This window comes from Saccopteryx leptura, chromosome 4, assembly GCF_036850995.1.
Source record: "Saccopteryx leptura isolate mSacLep1 chromosome 4, mSacLep1_pri_phased_curated, whole genome shotgun sequence".
NCBI lineage: Eukaryota > Metazoa > Chordata > Mammalia > Chiroptera > Emballonuridae > Saccopteryx > Saccopteryx leptura.
In genome coordinates, this window is record NC_089506.1 from 191726087 (window position 1) to 191750775 (window position 24689).

Sequence of the window (24689 nt, forward strand, 5' to 3'; positions counted from 1 at the left end):
TAACTGTTCTAGGCCAAGGTCAGGCAGTGTGTTTGTTATGGACCAGCAATTTGAGCTGATCTTTGAGTCACCTGTTGCTTCTCTTTGCAAGACAATGATCATTTGCTTCTCAACATTAAGTTTGGTTTCTAACAAGTCAAGACTTGGTAGCTCATAACTAGGGTGACCATATAATTCACTATACAACCCAGGACATCTGAGAGTGAAAGGAGCTAGTAACTTGATAGAATATCAGGATATCAGGTGTAAACTGGGATAATCCCAGGCAAAGGGGGACATATGACCTCTGTTCTCATAATTTGTGTGTGTGTGTGTGAGACAGACAGAAAGACAGAGAGAGGGACAGATAGGGACAGACAGACAGGAAAGGAGAGATGGGAAGCATCAATTCTTCATTGCAGCTCCTTAGTTGTTCATTGATTGCCTTCTCATATGTGCCTTGACCAGTGACCCCTTGCTCAAGCCAGTGACCATGGGATCATGTCTATGATCCCACACTCAAGCTCATGAGCCCACGCTCAAGCCAGCAACCTTGCCTTTACTTAACCCTTCCTATAGAGAAAGGGCCTCTAACCTCATTAGTCATCTTAAGCACTCTTGTCAGTCTATATCACACTGACTGTATATGTGACCTTAGACATTCACCCTTTGTTTGTATCTGTATACGTCTGTCCAGCTAAACCGTCGGTACCCCAAGTGAAATGGATCTTACCTTTCATCTTTGCACACAACAGAGATTCTTTTTTTTTTTTTTAGAAGAATCCTTTTTATTTTTTTTTAAATTTTTTTATTTTTTACAGAGACAGTGAGTCAGAGAGAGGGACAGACAGGGACAGACAGACAGGAACGGAGAGAGATGAGAAGCATCAATCATTAGTTTTTCATTGCGCGTTGCAGCGCCTTAGTTGTTCATTGATTGCTTTCTCGTATGTTCCTTGACCGCGGGCCTTCAGCAGACCGAGTAACCCCTTGCCCGAGCCAGCGACCTTGGGTTCAAGCTGGTGGGCTCCTGCTCAAACCAGATGAGCCTGCGCTCAAGCTGGCGACCTCGGGGTCTCGAACCTGGGTCTTCAGCATCCCAGTCCGACGCTCTATCCACTGCACCACCGCCTGGTTAGGCATGACAGAGATTCTTGCAGATTCCTGGGTCCCACCTCTGGTGTACTGATTTAGAATCTCTGGGTTGGGGGGAGACAGGACACCTGTGTTTAAAAAGAGTCTGTATGGGTGATTTTGGTATGTGCCCAAGGCAGTGCGCTGTGGCCATAAAGACCAGTAGGGCCTCAGACAGACCAAGACCTGTTAAATTTTGGTGCATAATTGGTCCTGATTTTTTTTTTTTTTTTTTTTTTTTTTTTTTTTTTGCATTTTTCTGAAGCTGGAAACAGGGAGAGACAGTCAGACAGACTCCTGCATGCGCCCGACCGGGATCCACCCGGCACGCCCACCAGGGGGCGATGCTCTGCCCATCCTGGGCGTCGCCATGTTGCGACCAGAGCCACTCTAGTGCCTGAGGCAGAGGCCACAGAGCCATCCCCAGCGCCCGGGCCATTTTTTTGCTCCAGTGGAGCCTTGGCTGCGGGAGAGGAAGAGAGAGACAGAGAGGAAGGCGCGGCAGAGGGGTGGAGAAGCAAATGGGCGCTTCTCCTGTGTGCCCTGGCCGGGAATCGAACCCGGGTCCTCCGCACGCTAGGCCGACGCTCTACCACTGAGCCAACCGGCCAGGGTGGTCCTGATTTTTGTGCTTGACAAGTTCCATCAGTTTCTAATTCCATGAAAACGGCTGCTTTAGGGAGCATCCATGGGAAGAATATAGAAGTAGACCTTTTGACTTCAGGTTGTAAAGATGGGGGCAGTGATAACACCAGACTGCCTGGCTTCTGTTGGTAGTCACAGAGATGACCTCCGCAGAGGCACCTAGCCCAATGCTTGGTGCACATACAGCCGTAAACAAAAGTTCGTAATCTGAAGGATAAAAACAGAACAGGTGTAATTATACTTGCATTATGGCATTGTGGCTTTCAGTTTCTTTTTGCTGGGTAGCCTTGTCTTTGGTCCTCAGGAGCAACAAGATGAATTTCCACTTGAGAAGGTCCTTAAAGTGGCAGCTACTGAACGGGAGTTTGGCAACTACCTTTTCCGCCAAAATCGTTTCTATGGTGCCAAAGACAGATACAAACGGGTAAGTATGTTTAAACCCTGAACAATTCCTTGTTTAAAACCTTGCTCGGTTTCCCAAATCTTTATATGCAGCCATTAAGGAAAATCTCACTAACCTTCTTGTGCCAGATAGCTGGGAGAGGGGACAAGGTATTTGGGGGGAGCCTGGTATTCTGTGTCTTGTACTGGAAGCTGATTACGTGGGTTTGTTCAGGTTGTGAAAATTCATTAAGTTGTACACTTATTTTTATACTTACCTGTGTATGTGTATATGTGTTTCGTAAAAAGGTTTTAAAATTTTCATTTTAGTGGTAGGTCCTCTACCAACTGATTTTTCTACTCCCATCTCTGTAAAGTTTGCTGTCTTCATACCCTGTCTGACAGTGGAGGTTCATAACTCTGAGTTGACTCTTTCTTCACCAAGCTTTTGATTATGATTTGGCTTCTTGTGTAGATTATGTTGACAGGAGTTCACTGTGCTTTGTAACTCATTCAGTAAATATTATGAGCACTTTCTGTGTGCCAGACACAAACAGGACAGCGTTTATAGAGTCTAGGGGTAGTCTGATTTTACATTTCATTTGCACTCAGCTGCAAGCAACAGTATCCTGAAAAATTGTTCTATAAGTAAACTACATATTTAATTTTTCCTCACATAAGGGAGGCAGTCCAAGGCTGTATAGCAGTTCTGCATAGCCACCAGGGTTCCAGGTTCCTTCTGTCTTTCTGCTCAGCTACCCTTAATGTGACCTTGTTTGTCCCTGGCCAGTGGCTCAGTAGTTTGAGCATTGGCCCAACGTATGGATGTCCAGGTTTGATTCCCAGCCATGGCACACAGGAGAAATGACCATCTGCTTCTCCTTCCTCCTCTTCTTCTCCCCCTTCTCTCCCTCTTTCCGTCCAGCAGCTAAGTGGCTTAGTTGGTTAGAACATGGCCCCAGGCACTGAAGATAGCTTTCTCAGAGCACAGCAGCCTCAGGCACTAAAAATAGCTCAGTACTGGAACATTGGCCTCAGATGGGGTTACCAGGTGGATCCTGGTCAGGGTGCATGCGGGAGTCTACCTTATTATCTCCCCTCCTCTCACCTAAAAAAAAAAAGTGTCTTTGTTTTTCTCCCCCCAAGATGATTATTCATCTTGTAGCATCATACGATTATCTGAGCAGAAAGAAGAGAGCGGAGAAGAATCTGGTGTGTTATATTTCACTGACCATGTTCAGTGGACACCCTTAGCTGCATAGGAAGCTGGGAAATGTACTTTTTATTTATTTATTTATTTTATTTTTTTAAATTTTATTTATTTATTTTAGAGAGGAGGGGGGAGATAGAGAGAGAGAGAAAGAGAAAGAGAGAGAGAAGGGGGAGGAGCAGGAAGCATCAACTCCCATATGTGCCTTGATCAGGCAAGCCCAGGGTTTTGAACCGGCAACCTCAGTGTTTCCAGGTTGATGCTTTATCCACCGCACCATCACAGGTCAGGTGGAAATGTACTTTTTAAATTACTATAGTACATTGTTGCTTCAAATGGAATGAGTAGTTAAGAGAAGAGGAGGGGAATAGGTATTGGGTTAGTATCTAAATATCTGCCACATTTAGCTTATATGAGCATGCTTCAGAGAGAGAAAGATGGACAGCATGCATGTGTGTGTCTTTGGGAACCCTGGCAAAATCAGGTCCTTAAACTTGTATAGTACAGATTTTGGCTTATGGTTAGGTTGTAGTATGGATACTGTTTATAAAGGTTTTTTTTTTAAGATTTATTTTGATGCTTTTAAAATATTTTTATTGATTTTGGAGAGAAAGTGGGAGAGAGAGAGAGAGAGAAACATCAATCTGTTCCTGTATGTGCCCTGACTGGGAATCAAACTCACAACTTTTGTACACAGGGACGAAACTCAACCAAGCTAAAGTTTGTTGAGTGCCTTCTCATTTGAAAAATATTTTTCCATAAAAAACAGACCACTTCTGCCTCACTAGAGGCGGCACAGTAGCTAGAGCGTCAACCCGGAACTCTGAGGTCACCGGTTCAAAACCCTGAGCTCACCAACTTGAGCACAGGATTTCTGGCTTGAGTGTGGATTGTTGACATGATCCCAAAGGTTGTTGGCTTGGCTTAAGCCTGAGGTGTGGTCCCTGGTCTAGACACATAGAAGCAATCAATGCACAACTAAAATGAAGCGACAAGTTGGTGCTTCTTGCTCTCTTTTCCCTCTCTCTCTCTGGAAAAAACAAACACTCCTTCCATTGCCTATTTCCTAGCTCTGATCCCCTGAAGCATTCACTTTTTTATTCTATCTGCTGTTTTTCTGGTATTCTGCATTTATAAATGATATGCTTTAGTTGCCTTTTTTTTTGACATTTTTAATTTCTCATTACGGAAGATGAGGCTTTGGTTCTTACTTCTGCTTTCCCAGTATTGTCATAATTTTAAGAATCAGTGTTCAGTGTTACACTATTGAGGCTGTATAGTGGTATAGCTGCTGAGCCAAGCTCTCATTATGCTTGTTTGTGTAGCAGTGCCCTCTGCCCCTTGAATTGCCACTTTTTTACATAGTTTTTTCTAAAGCTATCACTGTTTTCTCCTAAACATTCTCACAGCCATAGAAAGCCTCATTCAACTCTACTTTGCATGTGATCATGCCTTCATCATCTAGCGGTTCTGTATTTTCTCAGGATGTCTCCATTGGAACTCCATGTCAGGCTGAGCTCTCTGGGCCTGCGGCACAGCTCTTGTCCCAGGGCTGACTGTTTTGTGGACTTTCTGTTGTTGTTCTCAGTTTTTTTCCTTGTTTTGATAAAGCACACTTTTGCATGTCTAAAAAGGTTTTTGGGGTTTTTTTTGTTTTTTGTTTTTTTTGTTTTTTTTTTTCATTTTTCTGAAGCTGGAAACAGGGAGAGACAGTCAAACAGACTCCCGCATGCGCCCGACCGGGATCCACCCGGCACGCCCACCAGGGGCGGTGCTCTGCCCCCCAGGGGGCGATGCTCTGCCCATCCTGGGCGTCGCCATATTGCGACCAGAGCCACTCTAGCGCCTGAGGCAGAGGCCACAGAGCCATGCCCAGTGCCCGGGCCATCTTTGCTCCATTGGAGCCTTGGCTGCGGGAGGGGAAGAGAGAGACAGAGAGGAAAGCGCGGCGGAGGGGTGGAGAAGCAAACGGGCGCTTCTCCTATGTGCCCTGGCCAGGAATCGAACCCGGGTCCTCCGCACGCTAGGCCGACGCTCTACCGCTGAGGGTTTTTGGGTTTTTTTTAAGCGATAGAGGCAGAGAGAGGGACAGATAGGGACAGACAGGCAGGAAGGGAGAAAGATGAGACGCATCAATTCTTCATTGTGGCACCTGAGTTGTTCGTTGATTTGTTTCACATATGTGCCTTGACTGGGGGGCTCCAGCAGAGTGAGTGACCCCTTGCTCAAGCCAGCGACCTTTGGACTCAACCAGTGACCATGCGGTCATGTCTATAATCCCATGCTTAATGCTGGCGAGCCCGGACTCAAGCCAGCAACCATTGGTCAATGTCTATGATCCTGTGCTTAAGCCGAAAACCTCAGGGTTTTGAACCAGGGTCCTTTGCATCCCAGGCCAAGGCTCTATCCATTGTGCCACTACTTGGTCAGGCCAAAAGTTTTTAATTTTGATGAAGTCCAATTTATATAATTATTCTTTGGTTATCCTTTTGGTGTCTTATCTAGGAAATCATTGTCTAAGTTTACGAAGATTTACATCTTTGTTTTCTTCTAAGAGTCTTACAGTTAATTCTTACATTTAGGTCTATGATCCATTTTGAGTTTATTTTTATAGATAGTGTGAGATGTAGGAGTCCAATTTCATTCTTCTACATGTTGATATCCAGTTGTCCAAGCACCAGTTATTCAAAAAACTACTCTTTCTCCATTGAATGGTATTGGCAGCCTTGTTGAAAATCTGTTGACTATAGGTGTCTAGGTTTGTTTTCGGTCTTTCAGGCCGCTCAGTTCTATTCCACTGATCTATATGTCTGTCCTTACGTTATTACCACACTGGCTTGGTTATTAGGGCTTATAAGTTTTGAAATTAGAAAGTATGAGTCCAGCCCTGGCCAGTTGGTTCAGCGGTAGAGGTTCGATTCCCAGTCAGGGCACACAGGAGAAGCAACAATCTGCTCTACCCCTCCCCCTCCTCTCTCTCTCTCTCTCCCTCTTTCTCACCCTCTTTCTCTCCCTCTCTCCCTTTCTCCCTTTTCCCCTCTCCTGCAGCCATGGCTTGAGTGGTTCAAGCAAGTTGGCCTTGGGTGCTAAGGATGGCTCCATAGCCTCACCTCAGGCACTAAAATAGTTCAGTTGCCAAGCAACAAAATGGTGGCCCCAAGATGGGCAGAGCATCGCTCGGTAGGGCTTGCAGGTGGATCCAGTTGGAGCACCTGCAGGAGTCTGTCTCTCTACCTCCCCATTTCTCACTTAATTTAGTGGGTTTTTTTTTTCTTTCAGGAACAGAGAGAGAGTCAGAGAGAGGGATAGGCAGACAGGAATGGAGAGAGATGAGAAGCATAATCAGTTTTTCATTGAGACACCTTAGTTGTACATTGATTGCTTTCTCATATGTGCCTTGACCACGGGCCTTCAGCAGACCGAGTAACCCCTTGCTCGAGCCAGAGACCTTGGGTCCAAGCTGGTGAGCTTTTTGCTCAAACCAGATGAGCCCGCACTCAAGCTGGTGACTTCAGGGTCTCAAACCTGGGTCCTCTGCATCCCAGTCCGACGCTCTATCCACTGTGCCATCACCTGGTCAAGCTCTCACTTAATTTAGAAAAAAAAGGCCTGACTAGGCGGTGGCGCAGTGGATAGAGCATTGGACTGGGATGCAGAGGACCCAGGTTCGAGACCCCAAGGTCGCCAGATTGAGCGCGGGCTCATCTGGTTTGAGCAAAAAGCCCACCAGCTTGAACCCAAGGTTGCTGGCTCCAGCAAGGGGTTGCTCGGTCTGCTGAAGGCCCACGGTCAAGGCACATATGAGAAAGCAATCAATGAACAACTAAGGTGTTGCAACGTGCAATGAAAAACTAATGATTGATGCTTCTCATCTCTCTCCGTTCCTGTCTGTCCCTGTCTATCTCCCTCTCTCTCTCTCTGAAAAAAAAAAAATTTAGAAAAAAAAGTATGAATCTTTCAACTTCTCTTTTAAATATTATTTTACTATTCAGGATCCCTCAAATTTTCATATGACTTTTTATTTTTTTATTTTTTTTATTTTTTATTTTATTTATTCATTTTAGAGAGGAGAGAGAGAGGGAGAGAGAGAGAGAGAGAGGAGAGAGAGAGGCAGGGGGGAGGAGCTGGAAGCATCAACTCCCATATGTGCCTTGACCAGGCAAGCCCAGGGTTTCGAACCGGCGACCTCAGCATTTCCAGGTCGACGCTTTATTCACTGTGCCACCACAGGTCAGGCTCATATGACTTTTTAGATCAACTTGACCATTTCTGCAAAAAAAGCTGTTGAAATTTTGGTATGGTTGCATTTAATCTGTAGATCAATTTGGAAATATATCTTACCAACATTGTCTTCTGACCCATGAACATGAGATGTCTTTCCATTCAGTTAAGTTGTCTTTAATTTCTTCCAACAATGTTTTGTAGTTTTCATTGTACAGGTCTTGCACTTTAAATTTATTGCTACTTATTTTATACTTTTTGATAATACTGTAAGGGGAGTCTTCTTAATTCCTCTTTTTAGATTGTTTATTGCTAGAGTATAGAAATATAGCTAACTCACATATTGATCTTATGTCCTGAAATTTCGCTGAACTAATTTTTTACCTCTAAGGGATTTTTTCCCCTAAGGGGTTTTTATGTATGTGTATGGATTCTTAGGGTTTTCTGTATTTAAGATTGTCACTCCTCTTGACCACCTGTCTTTCCTCCTCACAGGCCTTGGTGCTACTCCGCAAGCGATCAGCACCCCCTGAAGAGCAGCACCTGGTGGAGGCCGCCAAGCTTCTTGTTCTCCTCAACCTCTCCTTGACATTCCTGAAGCTGGAGCAACCCGCCAGGGCCCTGCACTTTGGAGAGCAGGCTCTGGTCATTGACCAGAAGAATGCCAAAGCCCTCTTCCGGTGTGGACAGGTCGGTTGGAGGACAGGGACTTGGGAACAAACACTTAAGAAGGGATGGTAGTGGGCACTGGAGAAATGCTCTTTCCTAAGTATGCCTTTAAAATTCTGTTCTTTGACAGGCTTGTCTCTTCATGACTGAGTATGAGAAGGCCCGGGATTTTCTTGTCCGAGCCCAGAAGGAACAGCCCTTCAATCATGACATCAATAACGAGTTGAAGAAACTGGCCTGGTGAGACCTCTGTTTGTACTCCTGCAAACAGAGAAAGAGATATGTGATGCATCTGTAGTTCTGGTCTCTCCACCTGGGTCTGTTGTCCAGCACATGTTATAAGGCAGCACCCCCTAGAGCTAGTTCTTTGAAATCCTTGGAATTCTAAACCAGTAGCTCCCAGTGGCAAAGTGAGATAGACTTCCAAACTACATCTGTCTGGATCACTTCCCACCTCCCTATTTCACCCCTTTCCCTGCAAATAAGCACCCCCCAAGGAGGAGGGCTAATGTAATTTTTCAAAAGGGACTTATTCAGATATTTTTTGTACTTGCCACAAACAGAAAACTCACTCCCTATGAGCTCCAGCATACTGGGGCAGAAACTTAAAAAGAGCCAGGGACATATGGGAAGAATAGCTTTCTGCCAGTTAAAAGTTCTGGCAGAGGCCATTGTTCCTTTTCTGAGATGTCCCCCACCCCCAATCCCACACACACAGCCAGTAGGCAGGCGCCATAGCTGAGTCCCATCAACCTAGCTCACACTATATGCCTGTCCTGGTGATTCTCTGAGACCCCACCCTACCTGCAAGCCCACTAAAGCCATTTCAGTGGCTTTTCCATTCAAATGGTCTCTCTTGTCTTATGCTTTAGACTTTTTAAAAATCTCTCAAGCAGCATCTGGCCTCTGTGTTCCCTCTTCCTCTTGCTAAGTGGCTCCAGCCATGGCACTGGCGGCAGCTGGCCTTGGCTCACAGCTTGGCCTCTCCTGCGTACCTCCAAGCCCAGAATAAACAGCAGCCAACTGCACATCACTCTGGCTATACCAGGTGGCCCCAGCAGGGCCGTGAGCACCAAAGCCCCAAAGAAGCAAGTTCTGCTTCATAGGATCAACTCATGCAGAGCAGCTCCTCTACTATAGTCACAGCCAGTCAGTACCTTCCAGTGACACCAATAGCAGTCAAGACTCAGCTGTAACAGGACAGTGCACACAGTGACATAGGGGCGCACCTGAGTGCCCAGCTCAGGTGGCTGGGGAGGCTGTGCCACTGGGCCCTATAGGACACATACCCAAGGCCACTTTACCAAGTCTGAGGTATGTAGCAGCTCTACCTAATACATAGGAACAAACAGAGGGAAGCAGCAGAAATGAGACAAAGGAGCATGTCCCAAATGAAAGAACAGGAGATATTAAACAAAATGGGGGCAAGCAAACTATCAGATACAGAGTTCAAAACAATGGTTATAAAGATGCTCAAAGAAGTTAGTTGGGGACATAGAAACTGTAAAAAAAGAACCAGTCAGAAACGAAGGATACACTAACTGAAATGAATAATTTACAGGGAATCAGCGGTAGGGTAGATGAAGCTGAGAGTCAGATCAGCAATTTGAAATATAAAAAAGCAGGTAACACCCAATCATAAAAAAAAAGGAGAATCCAAAACATGAAGATAGAGTAAGGAGCCTCTGGGACAACTTCAAGCGTATTAACACATGCATCATGGGGTGCCAGAAGGAGAAGAAAGAGCAAGAAATTGAAAACATATATGAAAAAATAACAGAAAACTTTCCTAACCTGATAAAGGAATACACCTGAAACTAATATAATATTATGGGTAAACTGTAATTGAAAAATAAATGATTTAAAAAGCTTGACCAGTAGTGGTGCAGTGGATAGAGCATCAGCCCAGGATGCTGAGGTCCCTGGTTCAAAACCCCAAGGTTGCTGGCTTGAGTGTGGGCTTGCCAGCTTGAGCATGGGATCATTGACATGATCCCAAGATCATTGACTTGAAGCCCAAGATCACTGGCTTGAACCCAAATTTGGTGACTAGAACCCCCAGTCAAGGGATGTATGAGAAGCAATAAATAAACAGCTAAAGTGAAGCAACTACTACAAGTTCATGGTTCTCATCTCTTGCCTCCCTCTCCTTTTCTCTCTCTCTCTAAAATAAATAAATCAGTGCATCCAGGAGCAACTATTTACTAGCAAAATTTAAAATCTCCCTACTTGAAACCATCCTACGAATATACCACTTCAAGTGAGAGGAGGGGAGATAGACTCCCACATTGCCCCAACCAGGATTCACCGGGCAACCCTCTTCTGGGGCCAATGATCAAATCAACCAAGCTATTCTCAGCGCCTGGGGCCACACTCGAATCAATCGAGCCACTGGCTGCAGGAGGGGAAGAGGGAGATGAGGGGGGACAGAAGCAGATGGTCACTTCTATGTGCCCTGACCAGAAATCAAACCCGGGACATTCAAACACCAGGCCAACACACCAACTGGCCAGGGCCACAAACTGATTTATAAAAAATAGGAAAAAAATGTCTGAGGTATATGCACCTCTTATACTATTTGATACCAGTTATTGCATTTTGAGTCTTTTAGGACTTCCCAGCAATTTCCTTTCTGGTATTTATAAGTATTCTCTCTGGTTATAAGTAAAAATTTTTGGAATGTAACCATTCTTTAGCAAGAAAGTCTCAAGATAAGTTAGTAGCTACTGAGTGTGAGGAGTCACTTGTCAAGACCACCTGGCAACATCACTGGCTCCTAGCCTTCAAGGCTACCATCTTTTCAGAAGTGGGCTTTTTGTCCAAGAGCTTTCTTAACAGTTCTTGGAAGTCTCCACTGTCTCTCCTACCCCTCCAGTATTGCTTCTATCCCCTCCTGATTCAGTGTAAAGCCCAGTTTAAAAAATTCATTTAAAAATTCAAAATTTAAAATTTTTTAAAAAATTTATTTAAAAATTCAGGATCTGGCCTGATCGGGTGGTGGCACAGTGGATAGAGCGTCGGACTGGGATGCAGAAGACCCAGGTTCGAGACCCCGAGGTCGCGCGCGGGCTCATCTGGTTTGAGCAAAAGCTCACCAGCTTGGACCCAAGGTCGCTGGCTCGAGCAAGGGGTTACTCAGTCTGCTAAAGGCCCACGGTCAAGGCACATATGAGAAAGCAATCAATGAACAACTAAGGTGTCACAACGAAAAACTAATGATTGATGCTTCTCATCTCTCTCTCTGTTCCTGTCTGTCTGTCCCTATCTATCCTTCTCTCTGACTCTCTCTGTAAAAAAAAATTAAATAAATAAATAAAATTCAGGATCTGAGTGAATTCCAGCCACCAGATGTCACCTCCTACAAAGACAGACCTTCTCTAACTCCCGTGTGTTTTTGTTTACAGTCATTACAAGAACTACATGGATAAAGAGAAAGAAATGTGCCATCGGATGTTCGTTCCTTATGATGATAATGGCTCTACAGCAGGAGGAAATTAGAGGTAATCAAAGGACTAAAGCATAAAAGGCTTCAGGATTTTGTCTGGCATATATAAAAATGTGGTGGTTCTCCTTGGCCCCCCAGTGGATAGTGGGTAGCACAGTAGAGAATGGATGGCAGTAGAAAAATTCCTGTTAAAGCTAATAACACAAGTCAAGTGCAGAGTGCACACTGTGGGCCTTCTCATAGAGAAAATCATAGAGAAGATTGGAAAGTCAGTCTTGAGCTAGTGGCTAAATTTACTTATTATTATTATTATTATTGTATTTTTCCGAAGTGAAAGCAGTCAGACAGACTCCCGCATGCGCCCGACCAGGATCCACCCAGCAAGCCCACTAGGGGGCGATGCTCTGCCCATCTGGGGAGTTGCTCCACTGCTGCCTGTGCCACTCTAGCGCCTGAGGCGGAGGCCATGGAGCTGTCCTGAGCCCCCGGGCCAACTTTGCTCCAGTGGAACCTTGGCTGCAGGAGGGGAAGAGAGAGATAGAGAGGAAGGAGAGGGGGATGGGTGGAGAAGTAGATGGGCACTTCTGTGTGCTCTGACCAGGAATCGAACCCAGGACTTCCACACACCAGGCCGACACTCTACTGCTGAGCTAGTGGCTAAATTTAGAGGTTAGAAGCCTTAGGCTTCAAAATGAAAACAAATTTTTTCTTCAAATTTTATGTTAACCTTTCCTTCACAGTAGCTTGGAACATGAAACTGTAATAGTCATTAGTGTGATGGTTTATCTGAGCTTTGAAATGAGCGATCCTTCTTCTCATCTGGTTTTTCCTAAAGGCCTGCATCTTCACTTTCACACTTAACACATTGTTCAAGCAGACAAAATTCAGATGTTGAGGGGTAGGGATGGGCAGTGACTGTCAAGTTCTGCTTACTGTTAGAATGAACGATTTGAAGATTTTAGAACCAGCAGGGGACAGAAGGTAACATTTCTACCAGAGCATATGCCCTGTGATTTAGCAGGCACAGGGTTAAGGTTTCCCATGAATACATGAGATAACCCTCTGGTCTGGTTTACTATTACTTAAGAAACTTAATGGAAACAAAATCACCTGCCTTAAACACCTGCTTAGCTGGGTAGATAACTGTGCTCTCTTGAGAGAAGTTAAACAAGGGACAACAAGAAAACAGCTGCCCAACGGGCTCCTGGTGATAAATCTCTCCTTTGTTGCTACCTACATCCCTCTACAAAAGAGCTTGAGAGAAGAAGGCAGTGAAAAGGCCTATTCATCCCAGACTTTTTCACAGGTGATCTACAAACTGCTGCTGGCCGCCCTGTCAGAAACAACCTGTCAGCATCAGAAATAAATGTTGCCTTCATCACTGACCCTGACCCTGTGACCCCGGCCTTCAGGTCTTTCAGGGACATTGGAGGGTTTGGACTGAGATGTGAGCCAGAGGACTTCCCTTATTTGGCTGCTGTTAGTGTCCAGTACAAATGGAGGCCTGATGGCTTTTTGCCAGACATTTTAGACTGTGACCTGGTATATCCTGCCACTTAATGAATATTTAGTTCTCCCAGGGTCTGTCCTACAAACAGATCTAGGAAAACCCAGCAGGGTAACAAGTTCCTTTTCCATCATCTTAGTTTTCTCTGTTTGTCAGATTTTTTGGAGCCTAATGATTTTTAAATTATTTTTTTATTCATTTTTTAGAGAGGAGAGAGAATGAGAGAGAGAGAGAGAGAGAGAGAGAGAGAGGAAGGGGGGAGGGGCAGGAAGTATCAACTCCCATATGTGCCTTGACCAGACAGGTGCAGGGGGGTTTTTTTGTTGGTTTTTTTTTAAATTATTTTTACTTATTCATTTTAGAGGAGAGAGAGAGAGATTGAGAGAGAGAAGAGAGAGAAAGAGAGAAGGGGGGAGGAGCAGGAAGCTTCAATTCCCATATGTGCATTGACCGGGCAAGCCCAGGGTTTTGAACTGGCAACCTCAGCATTCCAGGTCAACGCTTTATCCACTGCGCCACCACAGGTCAGGCTGGAGCCTAGTGATTTTTAGATGGTTTCCCGTGTATTTCTAAATCTTGAGTGCTTATCATGAGCAGTGAATGTATTGGGGTCTACAGTGGCCCTGCATGTCACACTCCTGTGCTGTTGCAGTTGTAACATATTTTGGCTTTTGTGTCTTGGGTGTTCTCTCTGCTCCCCTTTTTTTCTCTGAACTTGTGCTCAGTCACTTAAAATGTCCATGTTTTTAAATTCTTTTGGCAACCTAGTTTTGACTAAGTGGGACCATTTAAAGTGTGTTCTTCTCAGACGTTAGATACTTCTGACTTGTCTTCATCTTGTCTTCTAAGATGTTAGACACTTCTGGTAGGATGGGTGTTCTAGGCCTTTGACTGTAGTAGACTGAATTTTTTTTTTAGCTCAAAGGCGATGTCTTGTTCATCTTTGTATTTTCTAGCATCTGTGACCATGGCTGGCACATTATTAGCACTCAGTAAATGTTGGTTGAATCAAGTGTAAAATAGCCAAAATGATAGACTAGTCTCTGAAACCATACTCTAAAAGCTGGCTCTTGTATTGGCAGTCAGGACTGTTAGTGCCAGTGACAGAAACCCGTCTTTATCTAGTGTCAGCCAAAAAAGAGATTGACAGAAGGGATCCTTGGGGCACCTCACTGAATCAGAGGAGTTGAACAGGCAATAAATACTCCGGTTCCTCGAGTTCTGAGGGCCTCACGGTCTTGGTCTCTTTGCTGCTCAGGTCATCCTGAGACATCCATTTGCACAGCCTTTCTATTTGAGGGAGGGCTTTTCCTTATCCCACACCTCCCTCCTCTTCCTGTACCAAGCATATCTCCAGTTTGAAAAATAAATCCTAAGGCAGGATTCTGGCCTGCTTTGGGGTATGTGGAGTCCCATGTGTAGCATCCCTTCCTATTGCCACATATTAGGAACTAGGGGAGCAATGATTGTTCGAAAGAAGAAGGCTACTGTTCCCCAGAATCAAGAGAATGAAGACAATGGGAAAAGGGGAAGAGGCTCATTAAAGGGTATTTAGCTATTACAGCCACTCGCTGTTCTGCTGAGTTGTCAGCTTGAGTCTTGCTGTGGCAGAGCAGTGGGTCATTTGCCGGTTAGGTGAATTAGGAATCTCTTGCAGCTCCTGCTGCTGAGGGCTCAATAGTGGCAAGAGCAAATATATCCATAGTTCTGCCACACAGTCTTTTTCCTTAGTTTGGATTTTCAGAGGGCATAGCAAAAATACACACCTCTGGATGGGAGTATTCTTGGGGATCAGCTTAAAAAGTCAAGATGAAGTCGATGTTTTCACTACGTACATCAGAAGACCTAGAGATTTATAGCATACCCCAAGCTAATATTTGATAAGCTGCTTTGAAACTGCTTTCCCTGTGGTTTGCGATGCATTGGAAGTAGTATTCCTGTGTTTATATATGATGTATACTACAATCAAACTTTATAAATGGATGTTTTCTAACTACCTGCTTGGTTAAGGCCTCACATTGCTCCATCCACACACAGTAGTAGCGATTTTACCAGGGGCACCAAAGAGCTTTTATAACAGATGCTGTCATAGTTAGAAACATTTGGAATTGTGTTCTAACATTTTTCTTAATTCTGTTCTTGTACTTTTCATTGTCATCTTGATTCGAGTTATGTCCTTCCTATCCTGACATGCTAGTATCTGAGGCCCTTGCCATACTTTGTGTCTGGAGAAGAGACTGTGAAGTGAGCACTAGAGCTATTTTCAAATATTGAAATGGTTAACATATAATAGGTGAATTTATTCTGTGGTTTCCAAAGAGCAGGACCAGCAAGTGGATCTAATAGGTAGACAAAACTTGGTTTGATATGAAAGATTTACTAATTGTCCTACCATAAGTGACATTAAGCTCTTCTAGCATTGGGAGTGCACACAGAAAAGTGCCACTTCTGACTGCTTTTTGAGAATGGCCTGTGGGAGCATATACTCCTGGGCCAAGCTTTTGTGTCCCACAGAGATGTGGGCCATCTTAGGAGCTGGTGCCTTCCCTGTTAGCTGTTAGCGTCTTTCTGAGAACTAGAGGGCCACTTGAAGGTGGAAAAGAGACCTGTGAAATTAGATGACCTTTCTGAGCCTTCCAGTTCTAACGTTTTACCACCAGGCTCTTGCAGACTTGCAGAGGGCGGCAGCTTCCATCCTAAAGCACTTCTAGTAGAGATGGAATATGAAGTCCTGCACTCGGCATCAGAAAAGCCGCACAGGACAGGAAGTGGGAGGGACCTGGTTTGGCTTAGGAGCAAAGATGTTGTTGCCTGCTGGTTCAGAATGTACCAAATGTTAGAGCATGGGTGCCAAAGAAAATAGCATCCTGGACGAGGGAAGAAGAGGGTCCCGTTGCACCACCACCGACAGCCCCCTTCATTACTCACCCTTCCCTGAGTGCCGCTTGACAGCTGGTGGTTTTCAGGCGCTGTGGTAGGTGCAGTGTGGCATGTGAAGAGGAGTCCAGCCTTGCTCCTGCAGTGCTGGTCTGCAGGGCTGGTGCTCTTCTAGGGAGGACAAGAAAATTGGTTAACCCTTTGAGTAGTGAGTCTTTTCCATGCGCACTGACCCCCCGGGAGTGTTTCTCTTCAAAAAATGAAATTAGTTCCAGTTCCATTTTTATTAACTTAAAATCATGTTTGTTTGATAACCAATTTATGGATACAAGAAGAACATACATTTGCCTTTTTTTTTCATGTTGCCCTACACATTTTTAAAATACTCGATCATACTCTGGATGGTTAGGAGGCACGATGACATACGTGAATGTTTGTACTAAAAGGGTTAAATCACGGAGTACACATGAAGGATGCCATGAGAGAAACATCCTGATCAGAGAGAAGCTTTACTGAGGTAGTCCTGAAGCTTCAAAGGGCAGCACTGGGCACAGGGAGGGAGGGGGTGGTGAATGGAGAAGACGAGGAATTCAGTGCTGAGGTCAGATGTAGACCAGATGTTGTCCTAGCATTTCAGTCTTGTTTGGAGTGTGGGCTGTGTTCTGTGGACACCAGAGGAAGGGAAGATGTGATCGGAGCCAAAGTGATCTGCCAGGCTTGTGTAAGAAGGGGCTGAAGGGGCATGGTGGAGGGCACACTGGAGGTGCCAAGTCTGGTGGGTAGAAGATGTCTGAGAGGTCATGACAGCCTAGAGGTAAAGGCAGTAGCAAAAGTGGAAAGGGAACAGGATCATGAGGCCTCCCACCGGGAATGGATGAGAAGGTGCTTTCAGGTAAAAGAATTCTAGTGGCATATGAGAATTAGAGGATGACCATAATGCCAAAGGGTATACAAGGTGACTCATGGCCAATAGTGGAAGGAACTGAAGCTATTTATTCCGCAGAAGAGAAACTTTAAGTGGTGTATGTAAGCATCTGCTAATGGAAAGAGGTGGCTTGGAATGGAGAGTGTGCAGATTAGGAGTTAGGGATGATCACTGTGTACTAGGAGTGACGGAAATCTTCCAGAGGAGAAGGCAGAACTCAAGTGAGTTCATAAGGCTATTTGGTAGGCTTGGACAGACAGAGGGAACTCACCCATGGTCATCTTACCTAGGCAGAGTTTTAATGCTTTTGCTCTTGGTTGGTTGTATTTAATTTTCTTCTAGATTATTTCAATAGCATTGTTCACCATTGATTCATTTTATTTTTAATGTGTATTATTAATTTTTTTTTAAACAAAGTATCTGTTCTCTCTCTCTTTTTTTTTTTTTTTTTTTACAGAGACAGAGAGATTGTCAAAAAGAGGGATAGATAGGGACAGACAGACAGGAACAGAGAGAGATGAGAAGCATCAATCATCAGTTTTTCGTTGCGACACCTTAGTTCATTGATTGCATTCTCATATGTGCCTTGACCGCGGGCCTTCAGCAGACGGAGTAACCCCTTGCTCCAGCCAGCGACCTTGGTTCCAAGCTGGTGAGCTTTGCTCAAACCAGATGAGCCCATGCTCAAACTGGCAACCTCGGGGTCTCGAACCTGGGTCCTCGGCATCCCAGTCTGACGCTTTATCCACTGCGCCACCACCTGGTCAGGCTGTATTATTAATTTTTATCAATATGTGTTATACCCTGGCTGGTTGGCTCAACAGTAGAGTGTCAGCCTGACGTGTAGATGTCCTGAGTTCAATTTCTAGTCAGGGCACACAGGAGAAGCAACCATCTGCTTCTCCACTGCTCCTCCTCTCCCTTCTCTTTATCTCTCTCTTCCTCTTCCACAGCCAAGGCTCCACTGGAGCAAGTTGGCCATGGCGCTGAGAATGGCACCCATGGTCTCACCTCAGGTGCTAAAATGGCTCCAGTGCAGTAAAGCAACAGCCTCAGATGGACAGAGCATTGCCCCCTAGTGGGCTTGCCAGGTGGATCCTGGTCAAGTACATGCAGGAGTCTGTCTGTCTGCCTGCCTCCCTGTTTCTCACTTAAGAAAAATACAAATATATATATATTTTTATATGCCAGAAATTCTTTTACATGTTTTATGTGGATTGTCTTTAATATAACATCTCTATAATATAGATATTATCTCTATAGTATGATGATGCATTCGATATGAAGAAGCTAACTTGCCAAGTGATAGAGCCAGGGATTCCAGCTGTGGAGGTTTGGCCCAGAGCCACCAAGGTGAAAAACAATCAATACAAAAGGGTTCATCAGAAGAAACCAACTTTAACTTTTGCTTCTTCTGGGAATTCTTTCATATAGCTAAATACTTTATGTTCCATATAGCTAAATATTCTGTTGATAGTGGCAATTCTCGATCTTTATCTGTTTTGGACATGTGTCTCTGTACTTCCTGCTGTGATATGATACAGCACTATCTCTTTCCTCCCCTCATAGTTCTGTTACTACTTTTAGACCCTCTGTTAGGTTAATGTAATGAAAAATTAGACTCATTGATGTTGATGTTTCTGGTTTCATAAGCTAAAGACACTATTTTCGATACTGTACTTTGTATGATGAGACTATTGCTAACTGAAAAGCCAATGCTATGCTCTTTTTTTATCTTTTCTTTTTCCTTCATCTGTTGCATTTTTTTATTTTTCTTTCTTTCTTTATTTTTTACCTTGACCTGTTTGCTTTTATCCTTTCAAAAACTATGGTACTATGTAGTCTGAATCTTTCTTTTCTGGGACCTCCCTCTTGGAAATCTCCATATTCGTATAACAGTCTGCACAGATTGTCCCTTAGGCCTGATACACAGCTGCCATTCTGGGACTTCTTTTAGTTCCTGGATTGAATCCATTCTTTCTTGGATCCTTTTCTTGGTTTATTTCCTTGTTCTTATATTTTTGAGTAATATCCAAAAATTGGATGCATAAGAGAAAATTTCCAACTCCTTAAATGTCCAATTCACACTTGAATAAGAATATAGTTATATACAGTGTGTCCGTAAAGTCAAGGTGCACTTTTGACCGGTCACAGGAAAGCAACAAAAGACAATAGAAATGTGAAATCTGCACCAAATAAAAGGAAAAGCCTCCCAGTTTCTGTAGGATGGTGTGGCAGCATGTGCGCATGCGCAGATGATGACTTAACACCGTGTATACAGCGGAGCAGTCCACGGCCATGCCAGTCGAGATGTGGACAGTACAGAGGAAAGTTCAGTGTGTTCTGTGGCTCTCTAAATTCGAATCCGTGACCAAATGCAATGTGAATATCGGCATGTTTATAACGAAGCGCCACCACATAGGAATAACATTACTCGATGGGATAAGCAGTTGAAGGAAACCGGCAGTTTGGTGTAGAAGCCCAGTTCTGGTAGGCCATCAGTCAGTGACGAGTCTGTAGAGGCTATATGGGATAGCTACCTAAGGAGCCCTAAAAAATCTGTGCGTGAGCCCACATCGAACTGCACTGAATATGTATGAAACTGGGAGAGTTTTCCTCTTATTTGGTGCAGATTTCACATTTCTATTGTCTTTTGTTGCTCTTTTTTGGTATCTCTTTTTCATAATATCCCACTCTTTCCCTCCTATTTTTTTTTCTCTTTTTTATTTATTTTTTTACAGGGACAGAGAGAGAGTCAGATAGAGGGATAGATAGGGACAGAAAGACAGGAATGGAGAGAGATGAGAAGCATCAATCATCAGTTTTTCGTTGCAACACTGTAGTTGTTCATTGATTGCTTTCTCATATGTGCCATGACCGCAGGCCTTCAGCAGACTGAGTAACCCCCCGCTCGAGCCAGTGACCTTGGGTCCATGCTAGTGAGCTTTTTGCTCAAGCCAGATGAGCCCATGCTCAAGCTGGCTATCCTGGGTCCTTTCACATCCCAGTCTTACGCTCTATCCACTGCGCCACTGCCTGGTCAGGCATTTTTTTAAATTTAATTTAATTTTATTTATTCATTTTAGAAAGGAGAGAGAGAGGGGGAGAGAGAGAGAGAGAGGGAAAGAAGGGGGAGGAGCAGGAAGCATCAACTCCCATATGTGCCTTGACCAGGCAAGCCCAGGGTTTCGAACCAGAGACCTCAGCATTTCCAGGGCGACGCTTTATCCACTGCGCCACCACAGGTCAGGCTCTCCCTCCTATTTGTATAATAAAAAATCTCAAACTTAAACAAGTAGAGGATAGTATCATGATTCCCCCATGTTCTCAATATTTAGCTTTAACAATTATTAATATAAAGCCAGTGTTTTCCTCTGTGACCCCACCCACTCCTCCCCTACCCCCAGCACTGCTGGATTAATTTGAAGCAAATCCCAGTAATTACATAATTTTATCCACAAGTATTTCCCTGTGTATCTCTAAAAGAGAAGGACCATTCTTTCACATTTTCACTTATTCCCTGGAATATGTGTTCTTTAGCTTATTTGTTTTGCCCTTTTTCTTTTCCATGTTGCAAACTTTCAATAAGTAGTTGGTGTTTCTTGGTTGCCTATTTTCTCTCTCTTTTTTTTTTTTTTTTTGAGAGAAGAAGGGAGACAGAGTGAAAAGCATCAACTTGTAGTTGCTTCACTTTAGTTGTGCATTGATTCTTCTCATATGTGGGGAATCTGACCTCGGGCTTATGCCAAGCCAATGACCCCTGCTCAAGCCTGTGACCTTGGGCTCAATCCAGCAACCTTAGGATCATGTTGATGACCCCATGCTCAAGTCAGAGACCCCATCTCAAGCTGGTGAGTCCATGTTCTAGCCATTTGACCTATCCATGGGAGGAGGCAGATACTCTCTAAAGAGTGCACGATGCTTGGGATACAGAGTTTCTTTTCTTTTTTTAGTGAATGAGAGAGAGACAGACAGGAAGGGAGAGAGATGAGAAGCATCAACTCTTAGTTGTGACACTTTAGTTGTTCATTGATTGCTTCTCATATGTGACTTGATCAGGAGGCTCTAGCTGAGCTAGTGCCCCTTGCTCAAGCCAGCGACCCTGAGGTCATGCCTATGATCTCACACTCAAGCTAGCAACCTCAGGTTCTTGAACCTGGGAATTCAGCGTCCCAGGCAGATGCTGTATCCACTGCACCACCACCTGGTCAGGTGGTATAGAATTTTTTTTTAACAGTTCTTCTAGAGTCTAAGCATCATTCCATGTCTGTAGTGCTTTATAATGTCCATAAATTTTTTAAAGTCCCCAATATTTCTTTGAGGGAAAAATAATTATTTCCATTTTACAGATTGGGAGAAGGAATTTAAAGCTCAGAGAATTAAGCCCTTTAACTGTGGAGGTCTTTATGCATATATGTAAACAACTGGCTCTTTTTATTTGGTTTGAAATATAAACCCCAGATGGTATCTGAAGCTTTATATATGTATATTCAGGTTCTTTCTTCAGTGGGAGTGTGACCCCTATGTGGCCATGGGTTCTTACCTCTTTCTTAGATGTTTTGGAATTTACTCCCTTTCCAATTTAAGAGAAACTGAAGCCTTTGGGCTATAAAATTTAAGAGAATTGAACCATATTGCTTAGCCAGCCTTAGGGAAAGAGTATCTTAACAGACTTTTTAAGAATGTTTTCTGGGAAGTCAAAGCAGCTCCCAGGAGACTTAGGTGGAAATAAAGGCCAGGCTGTGGAGAGTGCACTCCTGCCGTTGAGATCCTGGGGTCTAGTCCTGGTTCCAAGAGCTGGCCCGAGTAAGCACTGGAGCAGTAGGGCCCGCAGCGGCTGGTGCCAGTGCTACGGCTTGGGGTGTCCTCTGGGGGCAGGGGTTCCTGCGTTCCAACACAGCCCTCCTGCGTCTGGGCCCAACTGGTCAGCTGCCAGGAAGCTGTAGGGAGCAGATCGTCATCTCTCACAGCATGTGACTGGACCTAAACAGAGACTCCATTTAATCCCCTCTGCCCAAAAAGGTAGAACTATTAGATCAACTATTGAGTCTATAAAGATGTTTTATGCCTCCATAAAATATCCTGGACAAATAATTTCTTTCATTGTATTTTTTAAAATTTTATGTATTTTTAATTCTTCCGATTTTCTTTCCCTGTATCTTCTTTTTTTTTTTCTCCTCAGAATGGAGTTGTACTTTCTCAAGGGTAACTGGGCCAGGCAGGCATTCTCTTGTTGTCAGAGGAGGGCCATGTCATTTTCCAGGCAAACTTTTAGACACAGTCTCTTGATGTGGATATCTGTGAAATGCCTTTTCTCCCAGCTCAGGAGGTGTCATTGAAGTCATCCCTTTGTTGTGTGACTATAAATACCCTCAGTAAGGTTGGCACTTTTTCATTGTACCCCTTCCAGGGAAAGCATTTCCCCTGGTAGAGTTTCTTTGGCCCCTTCACCTCTCTCTGCATCCTCACCTGGTAGCCGTAATGAGCCCAAATCGGCTTCCTGCTAAGGTTTACTGGAGCTGAGTCTGTGTTCTTTGTGGGTGCGATATCAATGAGGGTAACTTAATTAAATTTCAGGAGATAACTAGGTTCTTTTTTCTAAACTTCAAAATCAGTGATTATTGAAGTTCCCTTTACCATTCATTACAGGGTTGAAAGATGGAAAATTCGGTTTCCCAGTCTTAACTCTCTAGCTGTGACTTTAGCCAAGTCATTTAACGCCTTCGGGCTTTCATTTCATCATCTGTAGGATGAAGTGATCAGATCTTTAAGGTGGTTCTGTACTTCCTTAGGTTCCATCAGATGTTCACTTAGTCTGTTTTTAATTTCTTGGGTTTATAATTAGGTGCATGAGCCCTGCCTCCAAGCGTACGTAATCCCAGACATGATTTCGATAAACAGGGAACAGGCAAATAGTAAAGGAAGTGAGCCTACATAACAAGGAATTAACATCAAGTTAAGTGTCTTAGTGCCTTGAGACACATGAGGAAGGAGATAGGAGTCAGCCTGGTTTTCCTGAGCACTCTCTGTATATGGTTCTGCCAGAGAGGTCACAGACCAGGATGAAGCTGAAATGAACTGCGATGAGCCTACAAGTTTCAAGAACCCAGAGAAGGCCTGACTGGGCGGTGGTGCAGTGGATAGAGCATAGGACTGGGATGCGGAGGACCCAGGTTCGAGACCCGGAGGTCACCAGCTTGAGCACAGGCTTATCTGGTTTGAGCAGAGCTCACCAGCTTGGACCCAAGGTTGCTGGCTCGAGCAAGGGGTTACTTGGTCTGCTGAAGGCCCGTGGTCAAGGCACATATGAGAAAGCAATCAATGAACAACTAAGGTGTCGCAACGAAAAACTAATGATTGATGCTTCTCATCTCTCTCCATTCCTGTCTGTCTGTCCCTATCTATCCTTCTCTCTGATTCTCTCTCTGTCACTGTAAAAAAAAAAAAAGAACCCAGAGAAGGGTTTTCAAATCTGTTAGACAAAGGGAGTGAATAGCTGTGAGCAAATATTGTCTGTAGCACAGAGGACAAGTATATGTTCAGGGTGTGGTCTGCCCTGTTATTGTGACAGTATCTACAGCAGTCATTGTCACAGTCTGAACAGAAAAGGCTGTGGGAGACAGATGAAGGCCTTTGTTTTGTAATTCCTTTTCCCTGGGATGTTGTAGGGTTTGATACATATATTTTGGTGAGCTTAGTTAATAGGCATGAATGTAAGTGAACCTCTGTACTAGTTTTCTATTGCTGCTGTAATAAATGGCCTGGAGAGGCTGCTTGCATGCCTTGGCTAGTGGACCCTGATAGCATCTTCAAATATCCCCCCTGCTCTCCTGCCTCAGTGTCTCTCCCTCAGTCCCTCCTTCCCCTCTGCTTCTGACATCATGCTTCCTTCTCTGTGTCTTTTCTGCCTCCCTCTTATAAGGATCCTCTGAGTACATTGGGCCCACCCAAATAATCCAGGATAACCTCCCATCTCAGGATCCTTAATTTAACCACAAAGTCCCTTTTGCCATGTATACTAACATAGTTCCAGGTTCCAGGAATTAAAACATGGACATCTTTGCAGGGACAGGGGGACATTATTTTATCATACCTAATATATTAACATCTATCTATAGGCACTAAAATTTCTTTAATTAAAGAGAACTTAGAACCATACATTTTTTTTTATTTTTTAAATTTTATTTATTTTTTTATTCATTTTAGAGAGGAGAGGCAGAGACAGAGACAGAGAGGAGAGACAGAGAGAGAAGGGGGGAGGAGCTGGAAGCATCAACTCCCATATGTGCCTTGACCAGGCAAGTCCAGGATTTCAAACCAGCGACCTCAGCATTTCCAGGTCGACGCTTTATCCACTGCACCATCACAGATCAGGCCAGAACCATACATTTTAAATGTTTCTCTACTTAATCCCTTTTTATCCCAAATAAGATCAACATAACAGCTTTTTTTATTATTATTATTTTTATTTATTTATTTATTTTAGAGAAGAGAAAGAGAGAGAGAGAGAGAAGGGGGGAGGAGCAGGGAGCATCAACTCCCATATGTGCCTTGACCAGGCAAGCCCAGGGTTTTGAACCGGCGACCTCAGAGTTCCAGGTCAACATTTGATCCACTGCGCCACCACAGGTCAGGCCATAACAGCTTTCTTTAGAATATTTCCTCTTGTAGCAATTCCTTCTGGTGATTGGAGAAA

At 44.1% G+C, this 24689-nt stretch overlaps 1 protein-coding gene across 1 annotated transcript in view; it reads left to right on the top strand.

Annotated features, from left to right (window-relative positions):
* FKBP6 (FKBP prolyl isomerase family member 6 (inactive)) overlaps positions 1 to 24689 on the top strand; it is a 36631-nt gene that overhangs the window by 2649 nt on the left and 9293 nt on the right. The window contains exons 5-8 of the mRNA XM_066379954.1: positions 2063 to 2182; positions 8066 to 8260; positions 8370 to 8479; positions 11644 to 11739. Of these exons, the coding sequence (XP_066236051.1) occupies positions 2063 to 2182; positions 8066 to 8260; positions 8370 to 8479; positions 11644 to 11737 (519 nt within the window). The 3' untranslated portion in view covers positions 11738 to 11739. The remainder of the gene's footprint in view (positions 1 to 2062; positions 2183 to 8065; positions 8261 to 8369; positions 8480 to 11643; positions 11740 to 24689) is intronic.